Source organism: Ctenopharyngodon idella, chromosome 12 (genome assembly GCF_019924925.1).
Source record: "Ctenopharyngodon idella isolate HZGC_01 chromosome 12, HZGC01, whole genome shotgun sequence".
NCBI lineage: Eukaryota > Metazoa > Chordata > Actinopteri > Cypriniformes > Xenocyprididae > Ctenopharyngodon > Ctenopharyngodon idella.
The window spans coordinates 4800380-4821209 of NC_067231.1; the positions used below are offsets into that span (position 1 = coordinate 4800380).

Below are 20830 nucleotides of genomic sequence, written 5' to 3' on the forward strand. Positions count from 1 at the left end.
GGTATTTGCTTCTGTTGAAGCCGTCAGCCCACATTATTAACTTATTTTTAAAATAATAGTGTTTAACAGCAGAATTTGTGGTGAAAAACTACATTACCCATCATGCTGTACAGAAAATTCCACCAATCAGAGAATGGAAAAAATACTTCTGGAACCAAAGCCACTGAAACATTGGGCAGGCACTAGAGTGCATTATTAAGTAGTTGAAATTACTAGGGCTGGGTAAACAATATCGATTTCTCGATTTTAATCGATTCTCATTTTTACGAACCGATATCGATTCTTAAATCCCAAGAATCGATTAGTCTAGTCTGTTTTCAGTTGATGAATGAACAGAACATGTAGCGCGCCTCCCATAAATCCCAATAATCTTTGTGCTTTGTTACTTTTGATATGAAGCAAAGTCTCAGATTTCAAATGACGTCCATCTTATTATGAGAATCAAAAAATAAATACCGTTTTGGTGCTGTTTAATGTGACGTGACATCGCTTTAGCGCCTCAGTTAAAGAGAAGCGGCAGCACTGAGCACATGTGAACATCCTCTCCTCCGCTTTAATACCAGTTACAGCGCGAAATAAACATGACTAAACATCTGAAGGTATGGTAAAATATACAGTACAACTTACCGAAATCCGTATCATGTCTTGTGTAATAGCTCAATAAGTGTTTCAAACTCGGAAAGACGTCAATAAAACAGTAAACAATGTCACGTACCGTCACATTTACCTCAGAAAAACATATTCAGTGACCATAAACTCATTAGTCAGGTAGAAAAGTGAACTCTTTTGAAGTGAACCGTTACACATTCATTATAATGTTCTTCAATATTTAACGCATGTTTGAATAAATCAGTTATGACAGCCACAATTTAAAAAAACAAAACAAAAAAAACAAATTAGAGTAGAATATAATTATGTAATTCTAAACTTTATTTATTATAAAAAAACATAATTGAGTGTAATTTAAGTGTTTGTATATAAATAAGTTAATTTTAACCTTCAGTATTATAGTAAAGTAGTACCAACTGACTACCATGTGTAGTTTACAGCATTAGTTGAGAGATTTTTTTCCTCTAGAAATTTGAAATGTACTGTAACTGATATAATACATCCAAAATAATCAATATCGAATCGAATCAAAATCGTAATCGAATCGAATCGCAAGCATGTGAACAGAAATCGAATCGAATTGTGAAAATTGTGTCAATACCCAGCCCTAGAAATTACAGTCGACAAAAGAATGTAATGAAATGTAAAATGTAAAAAAAATTGCATTGAGATTCCCATTTGAGCTCCATTTTACTTAATATTAAGGGTTAGGTTACTGAGCAAGATAGACAGAATAAGAAAAGAAGAGATTGTTATTTGACTCTGGCAATGAAGGGATTACGGAATTAGGAGGTGAGTAACAGGCTTGCAAAGTGAAAAGTCAGAAAAAGCGTATGTTAACTAGGGAGAGATCATGGCTCTGCTTTACCGAAGGACCCTAATGGTGCTGCCATAGCGGCCCACGGGCCCCCGCAGGCTCAGTATTCCTCCGTCAGCCTCTCTGTCTCAGAGGGCTGGATCTTTATTTCTGCTTTCTGGGATTTGGCCTCATACATCTCCCTCCTGCTGGCCCGTCGGAAGAAACCGCACTGTGGAGGAGGGGCGGAGCCCAAGGCGGGACATTCATTACTAATTTAAATAACAAGATGCGGTGACATTTCACATCAAGGGTGTGCTGTAAAATTGAATTTCATGGACTGCAAGCATGTGGTTTAAATCTGTCCTGTCATATGAGTCTATTAACTGTCCCTGGTTAAGTTATGGTTTATAAATAAATGTTTTAAATGTGCCTAAAAGCGGATGGGATGACCAAAATCTAATTTCATGGTAAGAGTAATTTTATGTAATGGTATACACTATTGTTCAAAAGTTTGGGAAATTCTCTCAACATGGAGGCAAGAGAGGTGTCCGTCAATAAATGGGAAAACAAAGTAACTTGCAATACTTAGTTGAAAAAGTAACTCAGAAAGTTTGTTGTATATTTAAAAGTAATCCATTACTTTACTCATTACCTGCGTTACCCCCATCACTGACTTCAACTCAGATGAATCAGATGAGCCATATTCAATGCCATCATAAAATAGCACACACCTGTGACTGATCATTTAAATTCTGTCTAGTCTGTATCACATTTCTACCATCTCATGAGTATATAACATAATACTTCCCAGCCCAGTTGTGACCTGGATTTCAGATAATTCTAAATGATGAGAAAAAAATAAAGTTTTGACATTCCTTGATTTTGAGGGAATGTAGACCAAATATAAGAGCACAAATACCTTCCACAGAATGAGACTGATGATGCCTAATAACAGTATCCCTGCAACCGCTGCAACAATGATGATCCAGAGAGGAACTTCATACGGCAACTCCTCTCCCAGCACCGGGTCAATGTTTACTGAAAACTACAGAGACAAAGGGACATTCAAAATAGATGAGCTTTCAGCCATGTCATTAGGACTGAATATTTTAAAGGATCAGGTCATCCAAACTTTAACAATCTGTCATCATGTATTCACCCTCATGTCATTCCAAACCAATGGAATATACACAAAAAGCACAATAAAAGTAGTCCATATGACTATATTCCAAGTTTTCCGAACTCATACAATAGTTTTGTGCGAGGAACAGACCAATTTATGTCATTATTTACTAAAAATCTTTCTTGTTGCTGCAGCTCTCTTATCAAATATGGTGGCACTTGTGCAGCTGGACATTAGTAACATTAAATGTTATTTGCTCTCAAAACTGTTTCAGAAACAGTAGTCACATTTATTTATATAGTGCTTTATACAATATGCTTTGTTTCCAGGCAGCTTCGTGGTAATAACCAGGAAGTAAAGCAGCTCTACAGAAGACAATAGCGTCATTATCCAGCTCAATTTAGTTCACTGTTGATTCAGTTCAGTCCAATAGCTGTTGAAAAGAATATGAAACTACTTCAAAGGCAGCTCTACAGAAGACAATAGTGTCATTATCCAGCTCAACTCAGTTCAAGTTATGTTCTCATCCGATAATGTCAGTGCAGTCAAATCAATAATATTCATATTATTTATTACTGAATATTAAAGGGGCAGTTCACCGCTGGCAAAATTTCCTAAAACTAGTAGGGAAAAAAATTTAAATCGATGCTACCTGACTAGAGAAAACAAAGAAAAAAGGCAGTTGTCTTCCCTTTTGCCAAATAGGTAGGAAAACTTAAACACCCATAATGCACTGGACATGTTGCCGTCCAAGGCCACTCCCATCAGTCTGCTATGGATATGCTTACCCAAGTCAAATACCACCTTGCTTTAGTAGGAAATACTTCTTAGCAAACTTTTAGTCATAATGATGTTGATTTGTGTTGTTCCTGGGTGCAAGAATTCAAAGAGTAAAACATTTAGCAGCAGGGAGTTACTTTCGGGATCTAGTCCAATCGTAAATATGGAGAAAATACTGCGATGGAAAATCTGAAAAACCTCCTAGTTAACATTTCAAACTGACCACGAACACAGTGTTTGAGGCCAAACGGAGGGGAAAAACTGAAAGAAACGGCAGTTCTCTCAGTTCCGCCCAACTTCCCGAAGCAAAACACAGTCATGTACAGGTAAGAAAGCTGTTGCCATATTGTTCCATTTTTACCATAATGTTGTTTAAAGAGTAGACATAGTACAATTTTCAGTGATAAACCTACCCTTACAATAACTTTTCTGTTAATAACCCTCTGTTGATCCGACTGTCCGTGGGCGGGGATACAAAAATGCGGAAGTATAATCTGTAGTTTTCACAAAAGCCCTTGAGCCGTCAAAAGTTTTGTGTTTTGTGTCATCTGGTGGACCTTTGCTGACAAATAAACATGAATTTCTTGGTCCAGGTAACACGGAGAACAAGTAAACATGGTTTATTTGCATATACTCCCAACATTGTAACAATATAAAGCGGTTTAAAAATCAGCGAAGCAGTCTTTTAAACTTTAGTCAATATAACTTGTACACTATATTTCAAGATGTTTCATAAGACAGCGCATGAGTCGTCCAGATAGTAGACATTTTCAATCTTTTAGATGCCCCCACTTTCCCACCTTCCCACTCACTTTCCCACTGACTTTCCCACTGACCCCTGTCACTCCCATGCGGCCCCTTAGGGGTCTCCGGATCCCAGTTTGAAAGCACCCGTTCTAGACTACTTTAATGGTGCTTTTATAGTTCTTGCTTTGGAGCTTGACAGTCTGTGGAGATTCTGAACTATGAAACGTCTTGAGGATGAGTAAATAAATCATTATTGGGTTAACTCTAATGTGAACAGCTCTGACCTCTCTGGTCTGGTTGTCCATTTTGATGGCCGGTTTGTCTGTCTGCAGTCTCAACGTGGCCTGCCCCTTTACCTCCACTCGTAAGGCATTGGCGTAATCCTGCGAGAAAACAACAGAGATGCCAACAGCCATTTAGTGAGCACCATGACAAAGAATACTTGATGAACAGCTACTGTACATACCTCTAGCAAGGTGCCGTTCCACACACGTGACCTGACTTTGATCTCCGCCTGAGTCGACATGTTGTGCAGCGGGCAGGAGAAGGTCACACAGTGGGCCGTCTGCTTTGAACATGCCTGAACAGACATAAAAGACATTCGGATGATGAAATAACTGTTGGGGCACCATGAAAATCACTCCTCAGAGAGCAAACGTCTGCCTCACCAGCAAATGGGACACTTTACGAGGAGCCAGGACAGTAACAGAAGCTTCTGCATGGGGATACCCAGATCCCGCCTCTCTTTTAGATCGTTTAGTACCTTGCTCTGACAACTGGAAGAGATGAAAACTGAATGGAGTGAATGAAATTGAAAACGAGTAACTGTGGGCTGCTGTATTTATTTCCTCAGACTCACTGTGAGGTTGAGTTGGTTGACAATCTTCCCCGGTGGGACACAGCGTGACTCCGACGCTCCTTTGATCACTATCTCTGTGAGATACAGCAGCCATTTCCCATTGGTTACCGCAAATGGCCATTCAAAGTCAATCATCAGAGTTCCCAAATCTCCCAGAGGTTCTCCCAGCACTTGCACCTAGAAAGTGGAAACAATGAACTATTTTAGTGTTTTTACATTTGAGCTGTTTAAAGGGAGCTTAAGAGGATAGTTCACACACAACTTACAATTCGGTCATCATTTACTCACCCTCGTGTCATTCTAAACATGTATGACACTAAAGTAGATATTCTGAAGAATGTCAGTAACCAAACAGTTCTGGTGACCATTGACTTCTATTGTATGTATTCCTTAAAATATCTTGTTTTGTGTTTCTCAGAAGAAAGAAAGTCATACAGGTTTGGAACGACATAAGGGTGAGGAAATGATGAAAGAATGTTCATTTTCAAGCGAACTAGTGCTTTACAAGTGGGCTCAGATCTCATTTTAGTCCATTTAGATGTGGTTTCAGTCTACTTTTGATTCCTACTGTTGTTTTTGGGAATCTGCACCAATTAAATATTGTATATTGCAAATATTGTATTTCCAGGGTTCTCAGACATGGAAGTCGTCATAGTTTAGTGAACTTCTATAGCGGTGAAGAGGAGACGACAAAAAATGTTTGTATTCCCATTTGCTCTAATAACAAAAGAAAAAAAATACATGATAGCATTTCTGTGACCTTCCAAAAGAGGTAAAAAATATTGAGAGATTGATTACAGCAGTCAGAAGAGAGAATGATGTAAAATTGGCGGTCACTCCCTCAGCCATTGTATTACAAACACCCTCACTGCAGTGTTAATTCATGTTTTATAATTAACTGCCAAGGTAATATAATACGAAGTATCATATTATAAATGTATATAAAAATTTTTAAAAATGAAAATATTAAAAACTTTACTAGATTTGTGATGTTTATAACTGTGGAAACACATCATCATCATCTGTGAAAAGTATCCATTATAATTGTAGAACATTATTATGCAATAGTAATACAACCCGAATTCCAGAAATGTTGGGACGTTTTTTTAAATTTGAATAAAATGAAAACTAAAAGACTTTCAAATCACATGTGCCAATATTTTATTCACAGTAGAACATAGATAACATAAATGTTTAAACTGAAATTTTACAATTTTATGAACAAAATGAGCTCATTTCAAATTTGATGCCTGCTACAGGTCTCAAAATAGTTGGGACGGGGGCATGTTTACCATGGTGTAGCACCTCCTCTTCTTTTCAAAACAGTGTGAAGACATCTGGGCATCAAGGTTATGAGTTTCTGGAGTTTTGGTGTTGAAATTTGGTCCCATTCTTGCCTGATATAAGTTTCCAGCTGCTGAAGAGTTTGTGGTCGTCTTTGACGTATTTTTCTCTATAGGTGAAAGATCTGGACTGCAGGCAGGCCAATTCAGCACCCGGACTCTTCTACGATGAAGCCATGCTGTTGTAATAGCTGCAGTATGTGGTTTTGCTTTGTCCTGCTGAAATACACAAGGCCTTCCCTGAAATTGACGTCATCTGGAGGGGAGCATATGTTGCTCTAAAACCTTTATATACCTTTCAGCATTCATAGTGCCTTCCAAAACATGCAAGCTGCCCATACCGTATGCACTTATGCACCCCCATACCGTCAGAGATGCTGGCTTTTGAACTGAACGCTGATAACACGCTGGAAGGTTTCCTTCCTCTTTAGCCCGGAGGACACAGCGTCCGTGATTTCCAACAAGAATGTCAAATTTGGACTCGTCTGACCATAGAACACTTTTCCACTTTGAAACAGTCCATTTTAAATGAGCCTTGGCCCACAGGACACAACTGTGCTTCTGGACCATGTTCACATATGGCTTCCTTTTTGCATGATAGAGCTTTAGTTGGCATCTGCAGATGGCACGGCAGATTGTGTTTACCGACAGTAGTTTCTGGAAGTATTCCTGGGCCCATTTAGTAATGTCATTGACACAATCATGCCGATGAGTAATGCAGTGTCGTCTGAGAGCCCGAAGACCACGGGCATCCAATAAAGGTCTTTGGCCTTGTCCCTTACGCACAGAGATTTCTCCAGTTTCTCTGAATCTTTTGATGATGTTATGCACTATAGATGATGAGATTTGCAAAGCCTTTGCAAATTTGACATTAAGGAAAATTGTTTTTAAAGTATTCCACAATCTTTTTATGCACTCTTTCACATATTGGAGAGCCTATGCCCATCTTTACCTCGGAGAGACTCTGCCTCTCTAAGACACCCCTTTTATAGCTAAATCATGTTACAGACCTGATATCAATTAACTTAATTAGTTGTTAGATGTTCTCCCAGCTGAATCTTTTCAAATTTTTTTTGCTTTTTCAGCCATTTGTTGCCCCCGTGCCAACTTTTTTGAGACCTGTAGCAGGCATCAAATTTGAAATGAGCTCATTTATTGGATAAAAGTATAAAATTTCTCCATTTAAACATTTGTTATGTTATCTATGTTCTATTGTGAATAAAATATTGGCTCATGTGATTTGAAAGTCTTTTAGTTTTCATTTTATTCAAATTTAAAAAACGTCCCAACATTTCCGGAATTCGGGTTGTACATTTCTGCCCTAATTTATTAATTTTAATGTGTCAATGAATACTGAGCTGATTATAAACTAAGCTTTTGTTCCTCATTCACCTTTTAAATGGCCAAAAACATTTACAACTACAACGAGTACGATATTTTCTTTTGAAAGAAATTCAATTGTTTTGAGATAAATTAATAGAAAATACTCTTTTGAAAAAAATTAAATCTTTAATTCAGCAAGGATCCATTAAATTGATCAAACGTGACAGTAAAGACATTTATAATATTACAAAAGATTTCTGTTTCAAATAAATGCAGTTCTTTTGAACTTTCTGTTCATCGAAGAATCCTGAAAAACTATATCACAGTTTCCACAAAATATGAAGCAGCACATTTTCAGCATTGATAATAATAAATAATAAACAAAAGAATGATTTCTGAATGATCATGTGACACTGAAGACTGGAGTAATGATACTGAAAATTCAGCTTATGTTAAAATATATTAATAAGAAACAGTTATTTTCTAAATAATAATAAAATTTATTATATATCTTGCTGAAATGTGTTTTGGATCAGGTTGGTTTTTTTTTTGTTTTGTTTTTTTGGTGTTCACAACACAAACAATCACAAACAACTAAAATTATCTGAGCCACATACATTAAAATAAAAATCATTTTTGTTGGTGTGTGTCCAAACAAACCTATAACGCCACACTCACACGGAACACAAACTCCAGCGGACTCCCCACATCACTGGTGCTGTTCATGGCAGATTCACCAATCACACTGCCACTGAAGGACGTGTCAATCAATTGCTTTTCTCTGCACATGACAGAGAATGAGAATCAGTTCAAATCAAAAGGTACAGTAAGTGATTTCTAAGAAACACTGTTGAAAGTGGATCGGACCGAGCACCACAACACACTTGTAGCCAATCAGCAGTAGGGGGCGTGTCCACTCATGATGGGGAAGGAGAGAGAGTGAGCAAGAGGGAGATTTGAAGAAAGACTGAAGAAAGAGTAATGGCTGAGAGACATTACAAAAGAGAAAAGGTCAGAGGAATATCACTGGAAAAAGAAGGGTTATGATTAGAGCTTTAGGACTTGCGTTAATATTAGAAAAGCTTTCCAGGTTGAAGAATGCAGCTGTCACTCCTATAAATTACTGAACTGTATGTGAACAGAACAGGATTAAGCACTAAAAGGTGAATCGATAACCAAATTTATCGGCAGTGTGCATGTGGCCTTTGTTTAGCACGCACATACTGTATGAATCATCATTCATTGTAAATGTACATAACAATATATCAAAGTACGTACAAGGAAAAGGTAGTGAGGACTGTGTTCTTCACGTTGAGGGTGACAGGAACAGGATACAGATCCTTCTGTTCACTTATACTGAAGACAAACACAAATACCGTTCAGTCAGTCACCTTCACAGAAAAGGACCTGCAGAAATGACTTGTGAAATGAAATGTGTTTTATGAACAATTTGTTCAACACTATGCATTGAGGGGAAACTGTATACTCTATAAACCAGAAACCATCTCAGTTACTGCATACGTACGTGGAGAGCTGAAGTTGAGATTCAATCTGTTCTGTGTAAAGAGTTATACCAGAGGTCTCAAAGATGATTATCAACGAGGCCTGTGAAGACGGAAATCAAGAGAGAGAACAAATTAGCAAAACATATCAGCTGTACGGTCTGATTAGCTGAGTTCATTCAAATGGCCCGTGGAGAATGAGTCATCAGAGAGGCTTTTTTATGTACATGCAAATCTTCAGAAAGGTCAAACAATGGACATGTTTCAGTAAGAAAACAGAATGCTACCTTCTGATTGCTTTTAAATGGGTTTCCCAGATTGCATATGACAGACTCGTTTGCGCTGCACTCAATATCAAATCCAGACTGTAACGAAGACAAACAAAGAGAGTTGAGAACAGCATTGAAAGCATTAATAAGATTAACTAGAAAGAGTCTCTAACAGGAATTTAAATTCAAATTAAGTGTTTTATTCATGACTTATTATGAAAACAATGCAAAGGGAAAATTGTACAGGAGATGCAGGAAAACTGTATTGCTCAGATGTTGCTCTTTCATAGCTCAAGAAAGAACAAGTGTTTGAGATATTACAGAGATCTTCTTTGTGATACAGCGCCCCCATGTGGACTCACCTGAGTGCGCACTCCAGAGTATTTGAGTGTGGGGGGAATGGTGATGTTGAGCATGGCCTGATGGGCGTCCTCGGCCTGCCTGCCTTCATCTGGCATGTTAGTAATCTCCACCATCAACACCAGCTTCTTAATGTTACTGTTGAACTCCATAGTTTGACTGTGAACAAACCAGCACAATCTATAATTTCCATGTGTATTTAAACATTAGTTTCTGAGGAGGACTAGTTAATTTGTAAAATAAAATAAAATGTAGATACAATGATTTCAGACTTTATTTATTTATTTAGTTCATTTCATTTTTATTCCATGTACTGGTTTTATGTCTGTCATATCTCTCCTGTGGTATGTTTCTTCTCAAATGATAAATAAATAAAAACTCAAATAAAAACTCCTTAATGCATTTTTTGGTAAGTTTATTTTGCAATAATGGCTGGCTAACTGTACATTACATCCAATATAATATAATAATATAATATAATATAATATAATAATTTTGATAAGTTTCCAAGAATTTATTTTGCAATAATGGCTGGCTAACTGTACATTACGCCCAATATAATATAATATAATATAATATAATATAATAAATATAATATAATATAATAATTTTGGTAAGTTTCCAAGAATTTATTTTGCAAAAATGACTGGCTAATTGTACAGTACACTCAATATAACATAATATAATATAATATAATATAATATATAATATGATTTCAGACTTTATTTATTAATACTTTAACCAAACATGTTTTTAATAAATAGTGGGCAGTCTGGGCACTATGTAGTAAACACTACACAGTATGCAGTACTATTCCATTCTGAAAATTTTTTACATGGCACACACACACACATGAACCTTACTTACAGTAATCACTAGATTTAATGGATAAGCCTGCCAAAATTAAACTATAATAAGTGATTTCACTCAAAAGACATCTGAACGTAGATGTGGAACCTACATCTCTGAATACATCTTTGTTCATCTCTGTGTGAACAGATTCAGTTGTTTCCATCTAAAATCCTCACCTTGGGAAGGGAATGTAACTCTCATTAGCAAATCTGGCCTTCAGCTGCAGGTTACTGCTGCACCTGTTGTCATCACCACACTCCTTGTGAAAGTTAATCTGAGGAAAAACACAGAAAAGCACTCTCAAGACTCACATCAACATAAAACTTCGAGCAGAGGTTTCTGCTCTGCTGAGATGGAAATGCAGACTGGTTTGTACCTCAGTTTTGTCTGTCAGGGTCTGCTGGCCGCTCAGCACAGGGAAAGAGTCCAGGTTCTGTAATGTTTGTTGTGCTGCTGCTTTCTGCTCATAGAGGGACACGTTCAATGTGAACACTATGGGCTGAAGTTTGTCCCACACAGGACTCTGGAGAGGGGAGAAAGAAAAACTTTTTTGCATTCACTAAACACAGATTACGGGTTCAGAATTGCATCCTACCATACTACTCAATAGTTTCTTATGGTATCCTAAGCAAATTTTCTGTATGCATTAAATACATGCATTATAGACATTTTATATATGTTGGCTGCTTTTCCTCCTTGTACAACTCATCTGTTATTATTATAAATAAATAAATTGATTAATTATCACTGTTAATAATAATAATAATAATAATCATTTATTTTTAAATAAATATAAAGTATACAAAATATATTATAAATTAATATAAATAAATAAATGCATTATTGATATTAAAAATAATAATAAATAATAATAATAATAATACATTTATTCATTAATTTATAAATTAATATTATTAATTTATAAATATATTAAATAAAATATAATATATTATCAATAAAATAAATATATACATTTATCATTCAATTTAATTTTGTTGGCTTGAGAAAGTTATGAAATGCTATTTAAACTTAATATTCTTCTTCTTCTGAGATTCTATTCTATATCTTTTCTAACTGATCCGACTTAACGATTTTCAATAAACAAAAAGTCCCATAGACTATCATTTAGGACAGTGGTCACCAACTTTTTTAAGCCCAAGATCCGTGACCTGGACCTTTATGAAAGACAAGATCTACCTATTGAAGAATTAAGAGCAAAAGACAGCCCAGATTGTATTTAGTATTTTTAGTATTTCATGGCCAATTCAGATACCATTGTATTTATTTATTTATTTATTTTTACAAGCAAATTGGCCGATTCCAATACTGGTTGCATATATATATATATATATAGTATTATTATGATTATATTATAGTATTTGCTCTATCACAAGCAAACTGCCCTAAACAATATCTATCCATTTCAAATTAGATGTAACCACGGCATTTTAATCACGATCCAAACAAAGATGCTACACACGTTGCATGAGCAGTTGTTTTTGATTTGAATTAGATTTAATTTCAAGATGTAAAGCAAAAACAGAATGGTCTGACTTTAGATTTGGGAAATTATATGCTACATACAAAAAAAAAGGCATGTAACAAAAACGGCAGACAGGCTGAATGAGACGCAAATTCACTCTCTGACAGCAGGTGGCGCTTATGGAAGAGCAGTGATACAGTGTTTCCTTGGTTACCGCTGTAAACAAAGCAGCACTGCGCTTATAAATAGCTACTTTATTCGGAGGTAAGAGGAAAACAAAATGCCATTATCATCAAAACTTTTCTGACGACAGTAAGTTCCCTTCAGAGATATATTCATATAAGCCCTCACTCCCAATTCAATATTTATATTTTCTTTCTATATTTCGAGCATCGTGAACAGTGAGATGCTCTGCTTGCTACAAAATTTTCTCCTCTTTGCGTCCATCTTCAGCGTCTCTGGCCTCTTGTTAACGGCCGTTTACAGACTCAGGCGTAATGTGGGCTATTTACCTTTATCACTGTCCCAGTAGCTCCCGAAAATAACAGAAAAATAAATACAAAAATACAGTACAGACAGTGGAGAAATGTAATGTATTTTTGTACTCATATTTCTGTTATTTTTGGGAGCTACTGGGACAGTGATAAAGATCTACCAGTCGATCGTGATCGACGGGTTGGCAACCACTGCTTTAGGAGGTCAAAACTTTTATACATTAACTCTAATAGAGTATTTAAGCTTCATCCTAGCAACTACCCTAGGACATGTTTCGTGTTCTAAAACATGCTAGCAACATGTTAATTCATGCTAACAACATGCTAATCAGGCTAGCAATGTGCTAATTAATGCTAACATCATGCAAAAACATGCTAGAAACATGCTAATTCATGCTAGCAATATGTTAAAACATGTTAGCAATGTGCTAATTCATGCTAGAAACATGTTAGGATTGCATTACATCATGTTAGCAACATGTTAACAACATGCTAATATTATTATTCTTCTGAGATTCTATACGATTTTCGTTAAACGAATGATAAAAACTATGAAAAGTCCTATGGACTTTAATTTAAGAGGTCAAACTTAATAACTCTAATAGAGTATTTAAGCTTCATCCACAATATTTATCACTGGCAATGCCTAGTAACGTGCTAAAACATGTTAGCAACATGTTAATACATGCTAATTAATACTAGCAACATGTTAAAACATGTTAACAACATGCTAATTATGCTAACAAAATGCTAATCATGCTAGAAATGTGCTAATTAATGCTAGCAACATATTAACTCACGCTAGCAATGTGCTAAAACATGCTAGCAATGTGCTAAATCATGCTAGAAACAAGTTAGCATTGTGTTAAATCATGCTAGAAACAAGTTAGCATTGTGTTAAATCATGCAAAATCATGCTAAAAAATGTTAAATCATGCTAACAACATGCTAAAACATGCTAGCAATGTGCTAAATCATGCAAAATCATGCTAAAAAATGTTAAATCATGCTAACAACATGCTAAAACATGCTGGCAATGTGTTAAATCATGCTTGCAATGTGTTATAACACATTATCTTTCTCTCTCTATCTGACAGACTGTATTGCCTTCAAAACCTTCAAACTAAGCTTTAAAGTACTTCAAAGCAAAAGTACTTCAAACTGAAAGCTTTCAAACTTCAAACCTTTTAAAACTTGTTCAAACTTTCTCAAGCCAACATCAAAGTTTGTCTTGACAAACGTTTTTATCTACTTATTATTATTATTATTATTATCAGACATTAAATACCTTACTACAGCTATATACATATATATATATATACACACACATACAAACAGAGGCAAATCCTGTGTGTGTGTGTGTGTGTGTGTGTGTATACTGTGTGCATGGTGGTCTGAACAGGTGGTCTCTCACATTAACACTAAGTTCCAGCTCTTGACATGAGGGGGCAGCGAAAGAGAGTAGGCCTGTAAATGTGCTTTGCTTGTTGTCAAGGAAACGGACTCTGGGGCCACGGCGATTCTGGTCAGCGTCCACTGTGTACTTCACAGCTGAAGCAGGGAGAAACAAACAGCGTACAGTTAATCCAATAAAACACAGATGAAACACTCCTGAATCAGGGTTTCCACTTACTGATTTCCTTCTTGAAGGATTTGTTTCCATTGCTGAGATTGTAACTGAAACACACCTTCACCTTTATGCTATAAAATAACATATTATAATTATTTTAAATGGTACTACACAACAAGTATAATATAATAATTTTAAAGCTAATGCATACTGAAAAATCAAATGCATGTGCCTGAAACATTTTCTTCTTACCAGGAATTAACACACTGGCTTGGAATCACAATCTTCGGCTGCACTGTAAAGTTTTTGGAGAGGTGGATGACTGGACGCGACCTGAAAACCACCAATCAAACATCACATATTCTGGTTATCTTGCAGAACAAGATTGATTTAGTTAAACGCTTGTGGCCAGCAGGGGGCGCTCCAAGCATGCAGGAACCACATTTCTATTTGGGATCTGGTATTCATCTGAATGCTGACTGGCTGATTGCTATCTGTTATTATTGTATGTATGTAAGTAAATAAATAAATGTTGTTTTTAATCATAATACATTTATTTATAAATTTAAATAAATAAAAATTACATACAATATAATAGGCAAATAAATGAACTATTATTAATAATAATACATGTATTTATTTAAAATAAAAATAATTATAAATTACATAAAATATAACTAGACTATCTCAACAATAACTAAATAACTAACTCAATCAATCAATCAATCAATCAATCCTTTGGTAGGCACAATTTATTTCTAAGAAAGAAAGAAAAAGTCAATGTTTGGATTTAAATAGGCAAATACTTAAAGGACTGACTTTAAAATAAAAATTAGCCCAAGCTTTACTCACTCTCAAGCCATCCTAGGTGTATATGACTTTCTTCTTTCTGATGAACACAGTCAGAGTTATATTAATAAATATCCTGACGCATCCGAGCTTTATAATGGGAGTGAACGGGACCAACGAGTATGAAGCTCAAGAAAGTGCATCTATCCATCATAAACGTACTCCACATGGCTCCGGGGGGTTAATAAAGACCTTATGAAGTGAAGCGATGCATTTGAGTAAGAAAAATATCCATATTTAACAAGTTATAAAGTAAAATATCTACCGCCTTCCGTATTTAACTTACGAAAAAAACGGAACTGATGCGATGGGATGGCTATATTCCAGGATGGCAATGTCAAGATTCATCAGGCTCAAATTGTGAAAGAACGTTTGGGAGGGAGCATGAAGAATCATTTTCACACATGAATTTGCACCTTAATTTCATTGAAAGTCTTTGGGTTGTGCTGGAGGAGACTTTACAGAGTGCTCACCTCTTGCATTGTCAATACAAGATCTTGACCAAAAATGTATGCACTTCTTGATGGAAGCATGCTAGAAACATCATAATCACAACAATAATGATCCAGTCATAGATTCTTAAGTATTTGCTTATTTAAATTTAACCAATCCGCCTTTCAAACGTTCAAAATCCCTCAGAATAATATCAACATCTATATATACAAAACACTGTTAAAAGACTGAACCTCAAGAGAGCGATGCGGTCGTCCATGGAGCCCACCAGAATGTCAGGATAATCATTTCCATCCATATCCATTCCTCCATTGAGAGAGTAGCCAAATGTCTGAAAGCCACTGGGACCTACTGATTTCCCCTCAATCACCTAGGAGACAGTACAGTAAATCATCCTGCTCTTATTCTCATGGTCCAGATATATCAGATATGATCAACTGTTGATCTATGGTCTATTACTGTGTTACAATGATAAGTATGATTACAGGGTTATGAAACAGTAGGTAGTTGTACAAAAGTCACTCCAAAATCTTAAAGGTGCCCTAGAATTGAAAATTGAATTTACCTTGGCGTAGTTGAATAATAATAGTTCTGTACATGGAAAAGACATACCATGAGCCTCAAACACCATTGTTTCCTCCTTCATATGTAAATCTCGTGCCACGGAAAAACAGGCGAATCTCAACATAACACCGACTGTGACGCAAAAGTCGGGGTCATTAATATGTACGCCCCCAACTTTTGCATATACCAGCCCATGTTCAAGGCAGTATTAACGTCTGGAGCTGCACAGCCGAATCATCAGACGTTCTGCAGGTATTGTGAAGCATACAAGCAATGACAATAGCGAAAATGGCAGATGGATCCAAAATAACTGTTCATGATCCATGATATCAAGATATATTTAGTGATATTTGTAAATTGTCTTTCTAAATGTTTTGTTAGCATGTTGCTAATGTAATGTTAAATGTGATTAAAGTTACCATTGTTTCTTACTGTATTCATGAAGACCAGAGCCATGTCGTTATTTTCATTTTTAACCCGAAAACGCTTGTAGTCTGTTAATTCATAAACGCCTCTGCATTCTTATCGAGTCTCTCCAACTATGTGTAGCTTTAGCCCCGTTAGCCGTGCAGCACTATCAAACTCATTCAGAATCAAATGTTAGCAAACATCCACAAAATACATGCCATACTTACGTGATCTGATATGCTGCATCACCAACAGTTTGTAATGATCCATTTTGAGAGTTGTATTGTGAACTTCAGTATTGTTTATGCAATGTATAATGGAGTCGCGAGCTTGGGGGCGGGGAGCACGAGCATTTAAAGCCTAGGTGTACACACCCCAAATCAGAGCTTTTTTAATTCTACCCCAAAATAGGCAGTTAAAACAAGGTACAATAACAAATCTATGGGGTATTTTGAGCTGAAACTTCACAGACACATTCTGGGGACACCTTAGACTTATATTACATCTCGTAAAATGTCAATTCTAGGGCACCTTTAAATAAAGCTGTTCCATACAAATCCCATGATGCTTTACCTGGCTGGGTTCCTTGGTTATTCCATTTTGACTTCCCATCCATATAAAGACTTTCCCAGAGTCTTGGAATGGAGCACCAACAGCAAAATCTGAATGAACAAAACAAGACACAAACCCCAGAACACGTGATTAACTCTCCATGGCCTCCAGATGGCAGCACTATAAAACAAATCACATGAAATTATATATATTTCTGCATACACACTACCATTCAGAAGTTTGTAGGTGGTAAGATTTTAAAAATGTTTTTGTAATAAATCTCATATGTTCACCAAGACTGCATTTATTTGACCAAAAATACAGTAAAAACTGTAATTTTGTGAAATATTATTGTGATGTAAAATAACCGTTTTTTATTTGAAAATATTTTGGAGTGTAATTTATTCCTGTGATCAAAGCTGAATTTTCAGCATCATTACTCCAGTCTTCAGAGTCACATGATCCTTCAGAAATCATTCGAATATGCTGATTTGCTGCTCAAGAAACATTTCTTATTATTATCAATGTTGAAAACAGTTGTGCTGCTTCATATTTTATGGAAACTGTGATTCTTTGAAGAACAGCGTTTATTTGAAATAGAAATCTTTTTTAACATTATAAATGTCATTTTGATCAATTTGATGCGCCCTTGCTAAATAAAAGTATCACATTCGTGCAAAAAAAAAAACCTGCAAACTTTTGAACGGTAGTGTACTTTTGAGCATGTTCATGCAACATACATTATGCTTATAAATATGAGCATATTTTATGATAGCATACATTTTTAAAATATTGTTTTCAAACAACTGCATATTCATAATAGCTACTTATACTACCTTGAAACCCATCCAGATTGACGTCCCCCACTGCAGCAACAGCAAATCCAAACCCTGAGCCTTTTTTACCCTTCAGAACCAAGCTGGCTTTCTGCTGGAAGAAACCGTTCTCGTTCATGAAGATGTGAACTGCCCCTCCCTCCTCCTTGTAGCGGTCAAAGTAGAACGGCGCGCCAACGATCAGGTCGTTCCAGCTACAACAGCATGCAACCACACAAATGACATGTTATGTCTAAATGACTAATGTTTATTTTCATAGAAGCTTTAGCAAAGAATGATAAAGCTGCCATATAAGTGCAGTCAGCCGTGTATCTGTTGACATGCTTAAGTATAAAGCTCAACAGGAACTTTGCAAGAGCACATGGGGAAAGTTAGACATGCTTAAGTCTACTTCCTTTCAGTTCACTTTAAAACTCAGTGAAGCGTTGGACAAATCAGTCTTTGTGATGATAACGGATTACTGGATATGCAAACAGTGATATTGCCAAGTTTCACTATTAGTACAAAACTGTGTGAACTGAATCCCATTGAATTTCATTGTATGGACAAAAAAACTAAAATAAAACACTGAGATATGTGTTTTTTTGAATATGTATACTTAATCAAATCAAATACTAAGTTATCACAATAATAAACAGTTTTAACAGATTAGCCATTTACATCACAAACAACACAGTGATTGAGTTAAACAGTGACCTACTCGTCATTGTTGAGGTCGGTAACCGCCAAACAGCTGCCAAAGTACGACCCAATTTGTTCCCCTGGGATCGTCATCAGTGGGTTTAGAACCAAATCATGTTTTTCTGCCAGGATCACTGAACCCTTGAAATTATCTCTGGGAGCCCCCGTCACCACAGTGTACTCAGAGCGATTCAGTAACTTCATGTCCTCCAGCACAGAGTAACCTGAAGTAAGAGATGAGTTCTGTGTGTGACCAGCAGTGAAGAAACTGTAGAAACTTGTCTAACCACTGTAAAGTTCAATTACAGTCATGTGACTCTTTTGAGAAAGAAGGAAAAAGTTATGCTACATTTATTATTTTGTTTTATTTGATTATTTTATTTTATCTTTTTATTTTTATTTTACTTTGGTAACACTTTACAATAAGGTTTCATTAGTTAACATTAGTTTATGTATTAACTAACATAAGCTAACAATGAACAAGACATTTGTTACAGTGTTTACTAATCTTTGTTTAAGTCCCCCTGTGGTGAAAATCAAGTTTTTAATGGTGTTTATATGTCTATGTGGTGTTTTTAATATGCTTTAAGACAAACCATGTGCAAATTCATAAGTCAATGCCATTGCTGAATATTTTCTCCTAAAAACTGCAGTGAACCAAAGACGGTCTCAAAAACACGGTTTGAAATCGTTGGTGTTTCTGACGTCACAAACTACCTTGTAACCAATCACGTCAACTCATGATCATCAACGAGTGGATCTCTGAGCTGGTGTGAGTGATGGGGGCAGGTCTAATTTGCATATTCATAGAACTGGGTATACTAAATGAGGCAAGGGTGTAGAGTTACATTCAAGCTATTTTAAGACATGATTAAAACACTATAATTTATATAAAAAGTCCTCAGAAAGATTGTTGTACAATTATTGATCAATTAACACTAGTAAACACTAACAAAATTACTAATTACTGATAAAATTATTGTAAGCTATACTCTTTGCTATATAGAAAAAATACCATGCAGAAAACTGCAAAGAGATTCATATGAATCAGTGAATTATTATTATTTTTTTTTTTAATTATCTTTTTTATTGGTTTTTAAGGACAGTACAGAATAGGGCATCATAAAAACAGTAAACAATAAAATGTTGTCCATTATTAATCCCTTACATGATCCCCCTCCCCAAAATCATCATACCATTTTTAACATTCCTAATTTTGTACTTTAATTTTCTCAAAATAAACATTGCAGCATCATCTAATTTCTCAAAGTGTCTGAAAACGGTTCGTTTGAAGATTCAGTCTCTCTAAACCCCTCCTTTCCTCGAGACTACTCTGCTCCGTTTGGTCGGCCCAGTCTGTTGTGATTGGTCTACCGCTTACAGTGCGTGTCGGAAACAAAACGACTATTACCATATCTGAATTCCAGCTCCGGAGGCTTCATCAGCACTTGATACGCAGTTATACAAACAGTAACGATGGGGTCGATTTTACTGTATCAATTCTAGCGTGAGTCCGAAAGGTAATATTCGAAAAAGCATAATGTGGCGCTTTTAACACTTTTAACTAATGGTCTGAACAAACCGATTCACGAAAATTAATCAGACAGGGTTTTGTTGTGTTACAGCTGTACTCGCTGGGTATAATGTAGTTGCTCTATTTCGAAAACCGCTGAGCTACAGGCACACTACTGAAAAATGCAGTAGTTCTGTTACTTTTAGTTAGTTATTCCCCAACATTATCACGATGTGATTCAAAACCAAAAATCACACTACATACCTATGTAGATGTTGAGCTTGTCCTCGCCTAGCATATTGAAACGTCTTTCATTGGCATCTCCGGCAAAATCTGAGTTGACGTCTCTGCTTTTCATATGCACAGTGCCTATAAACAGAAGAATCTCTTTTATTAACAATATGACCCTCTTTATATGTGATAAAGGAGAGCTGACACACACTAAAGAACCAGTACATTTTCCACATGAATCATTTGTTGATTTTCCCATACTACTTGTGTTACTCACCCTGCCACACAAAGCTGCCAGGGGTCCCAAAGAACACATCGTCCTCCGTCATGCCCCCTGAGATGCCCATGTTACACATGCCCTCCAGGTTCTGGTCATAGTTGAAGTCACACAGCTCGTAAGTGTCCGACTGCCAGTAATCAGAAGGGTCGTAGGTCAAGTCGTTGCCCCGCACGTAACATTTGCCCACCATACGCTGCTGTTCTTCAGCGCCCAGCAGTTTTTTTACATAGCGATGGCCACATGCCTGCCAACATGAATGAAGAGATGAACATGAGGAATTGTGATTAGTATCCACTTTATTACCTTCTGACCACAAATGCATATGCTATCAAAAGTTTGAAATAATTACG

The 20830-nt window shown here is 36.2% G+C and overlaps 1 protein-coding gene across 3 annotated transcripts in view; it reads right to left on the reverse strand.

Moving 5' to 3' along the window:
- Positions 1–20830, reverse strand: part of itga3b (integrin, alpha 3b) — a 70917-nt gene that overhangs the window by 3744 nt on the left and 46343 nt on the right. For 2 of the 3 annotated variants that reach the window (XM_051914671.1, XM_051914669.1), the window contains exons 4-24: positions 20478–20724; positions 20234–20338; positions 18476–18680; positions 17776–17969; positions 16961–17049; positions 15649–15785; positions 14366–14446; positions 14177–14244; positions 13958–14094; positions 10943–11089; positions 10743–10840; positions 9717–9873; positions 9373–9450; positions 9109–9188; positions 8862–8939; positions 8262–8364; positions 4918–5094; positions 4727–4834; positions 4525–4638; positions 4343–4441; positions 2328–2453 (exon numbers count right to left, since the gene is read on the reverse strand). In XM_051914671.1, coding sequence (XP_051770631.1) covers positions 2328–2453; positions 4343–4441; positions 4525–4638; positions 4727–4834; positions 4918–5094; positions 8262–8364; positions 8862–8939; positions 9109–9188; positions 9373–9450; positions 9717–9873; positions 10743–10840; positions 10943–11089; positions 13958–14094; positions 14177–14244; positions 14366–14446; positions 15649–15785; positions 16961–17049; positions 17776–17969; positions 18476–18680; positions 20234–20338; positions 20478–20724 — 2628 coding nt within the window. Of the gene's footprint in view, positions 1–1477; positions 1638–2327; positions 2454–4342; positions 4442–4524; positions 4639–4726; positions 4835–4917; positions 5095–8261; positions 8365–8861; positions 8940–9108; positions 9189–9372; positions 9451–9716; positions 9874–10742; positions 10841–10942; positions 11090–13957; positions 14095–14176; positions 14245–14365; positions 14447–15648; positions 15786–16960; positions 17050–17775; positions 17970–18475; positions 18681–20233; positions 20339–20477; positions 20725–20830 lie in introns of all 3 variants that reach the window. The other variant, XM_051914670.1, reaches the window with a different exon arrangement.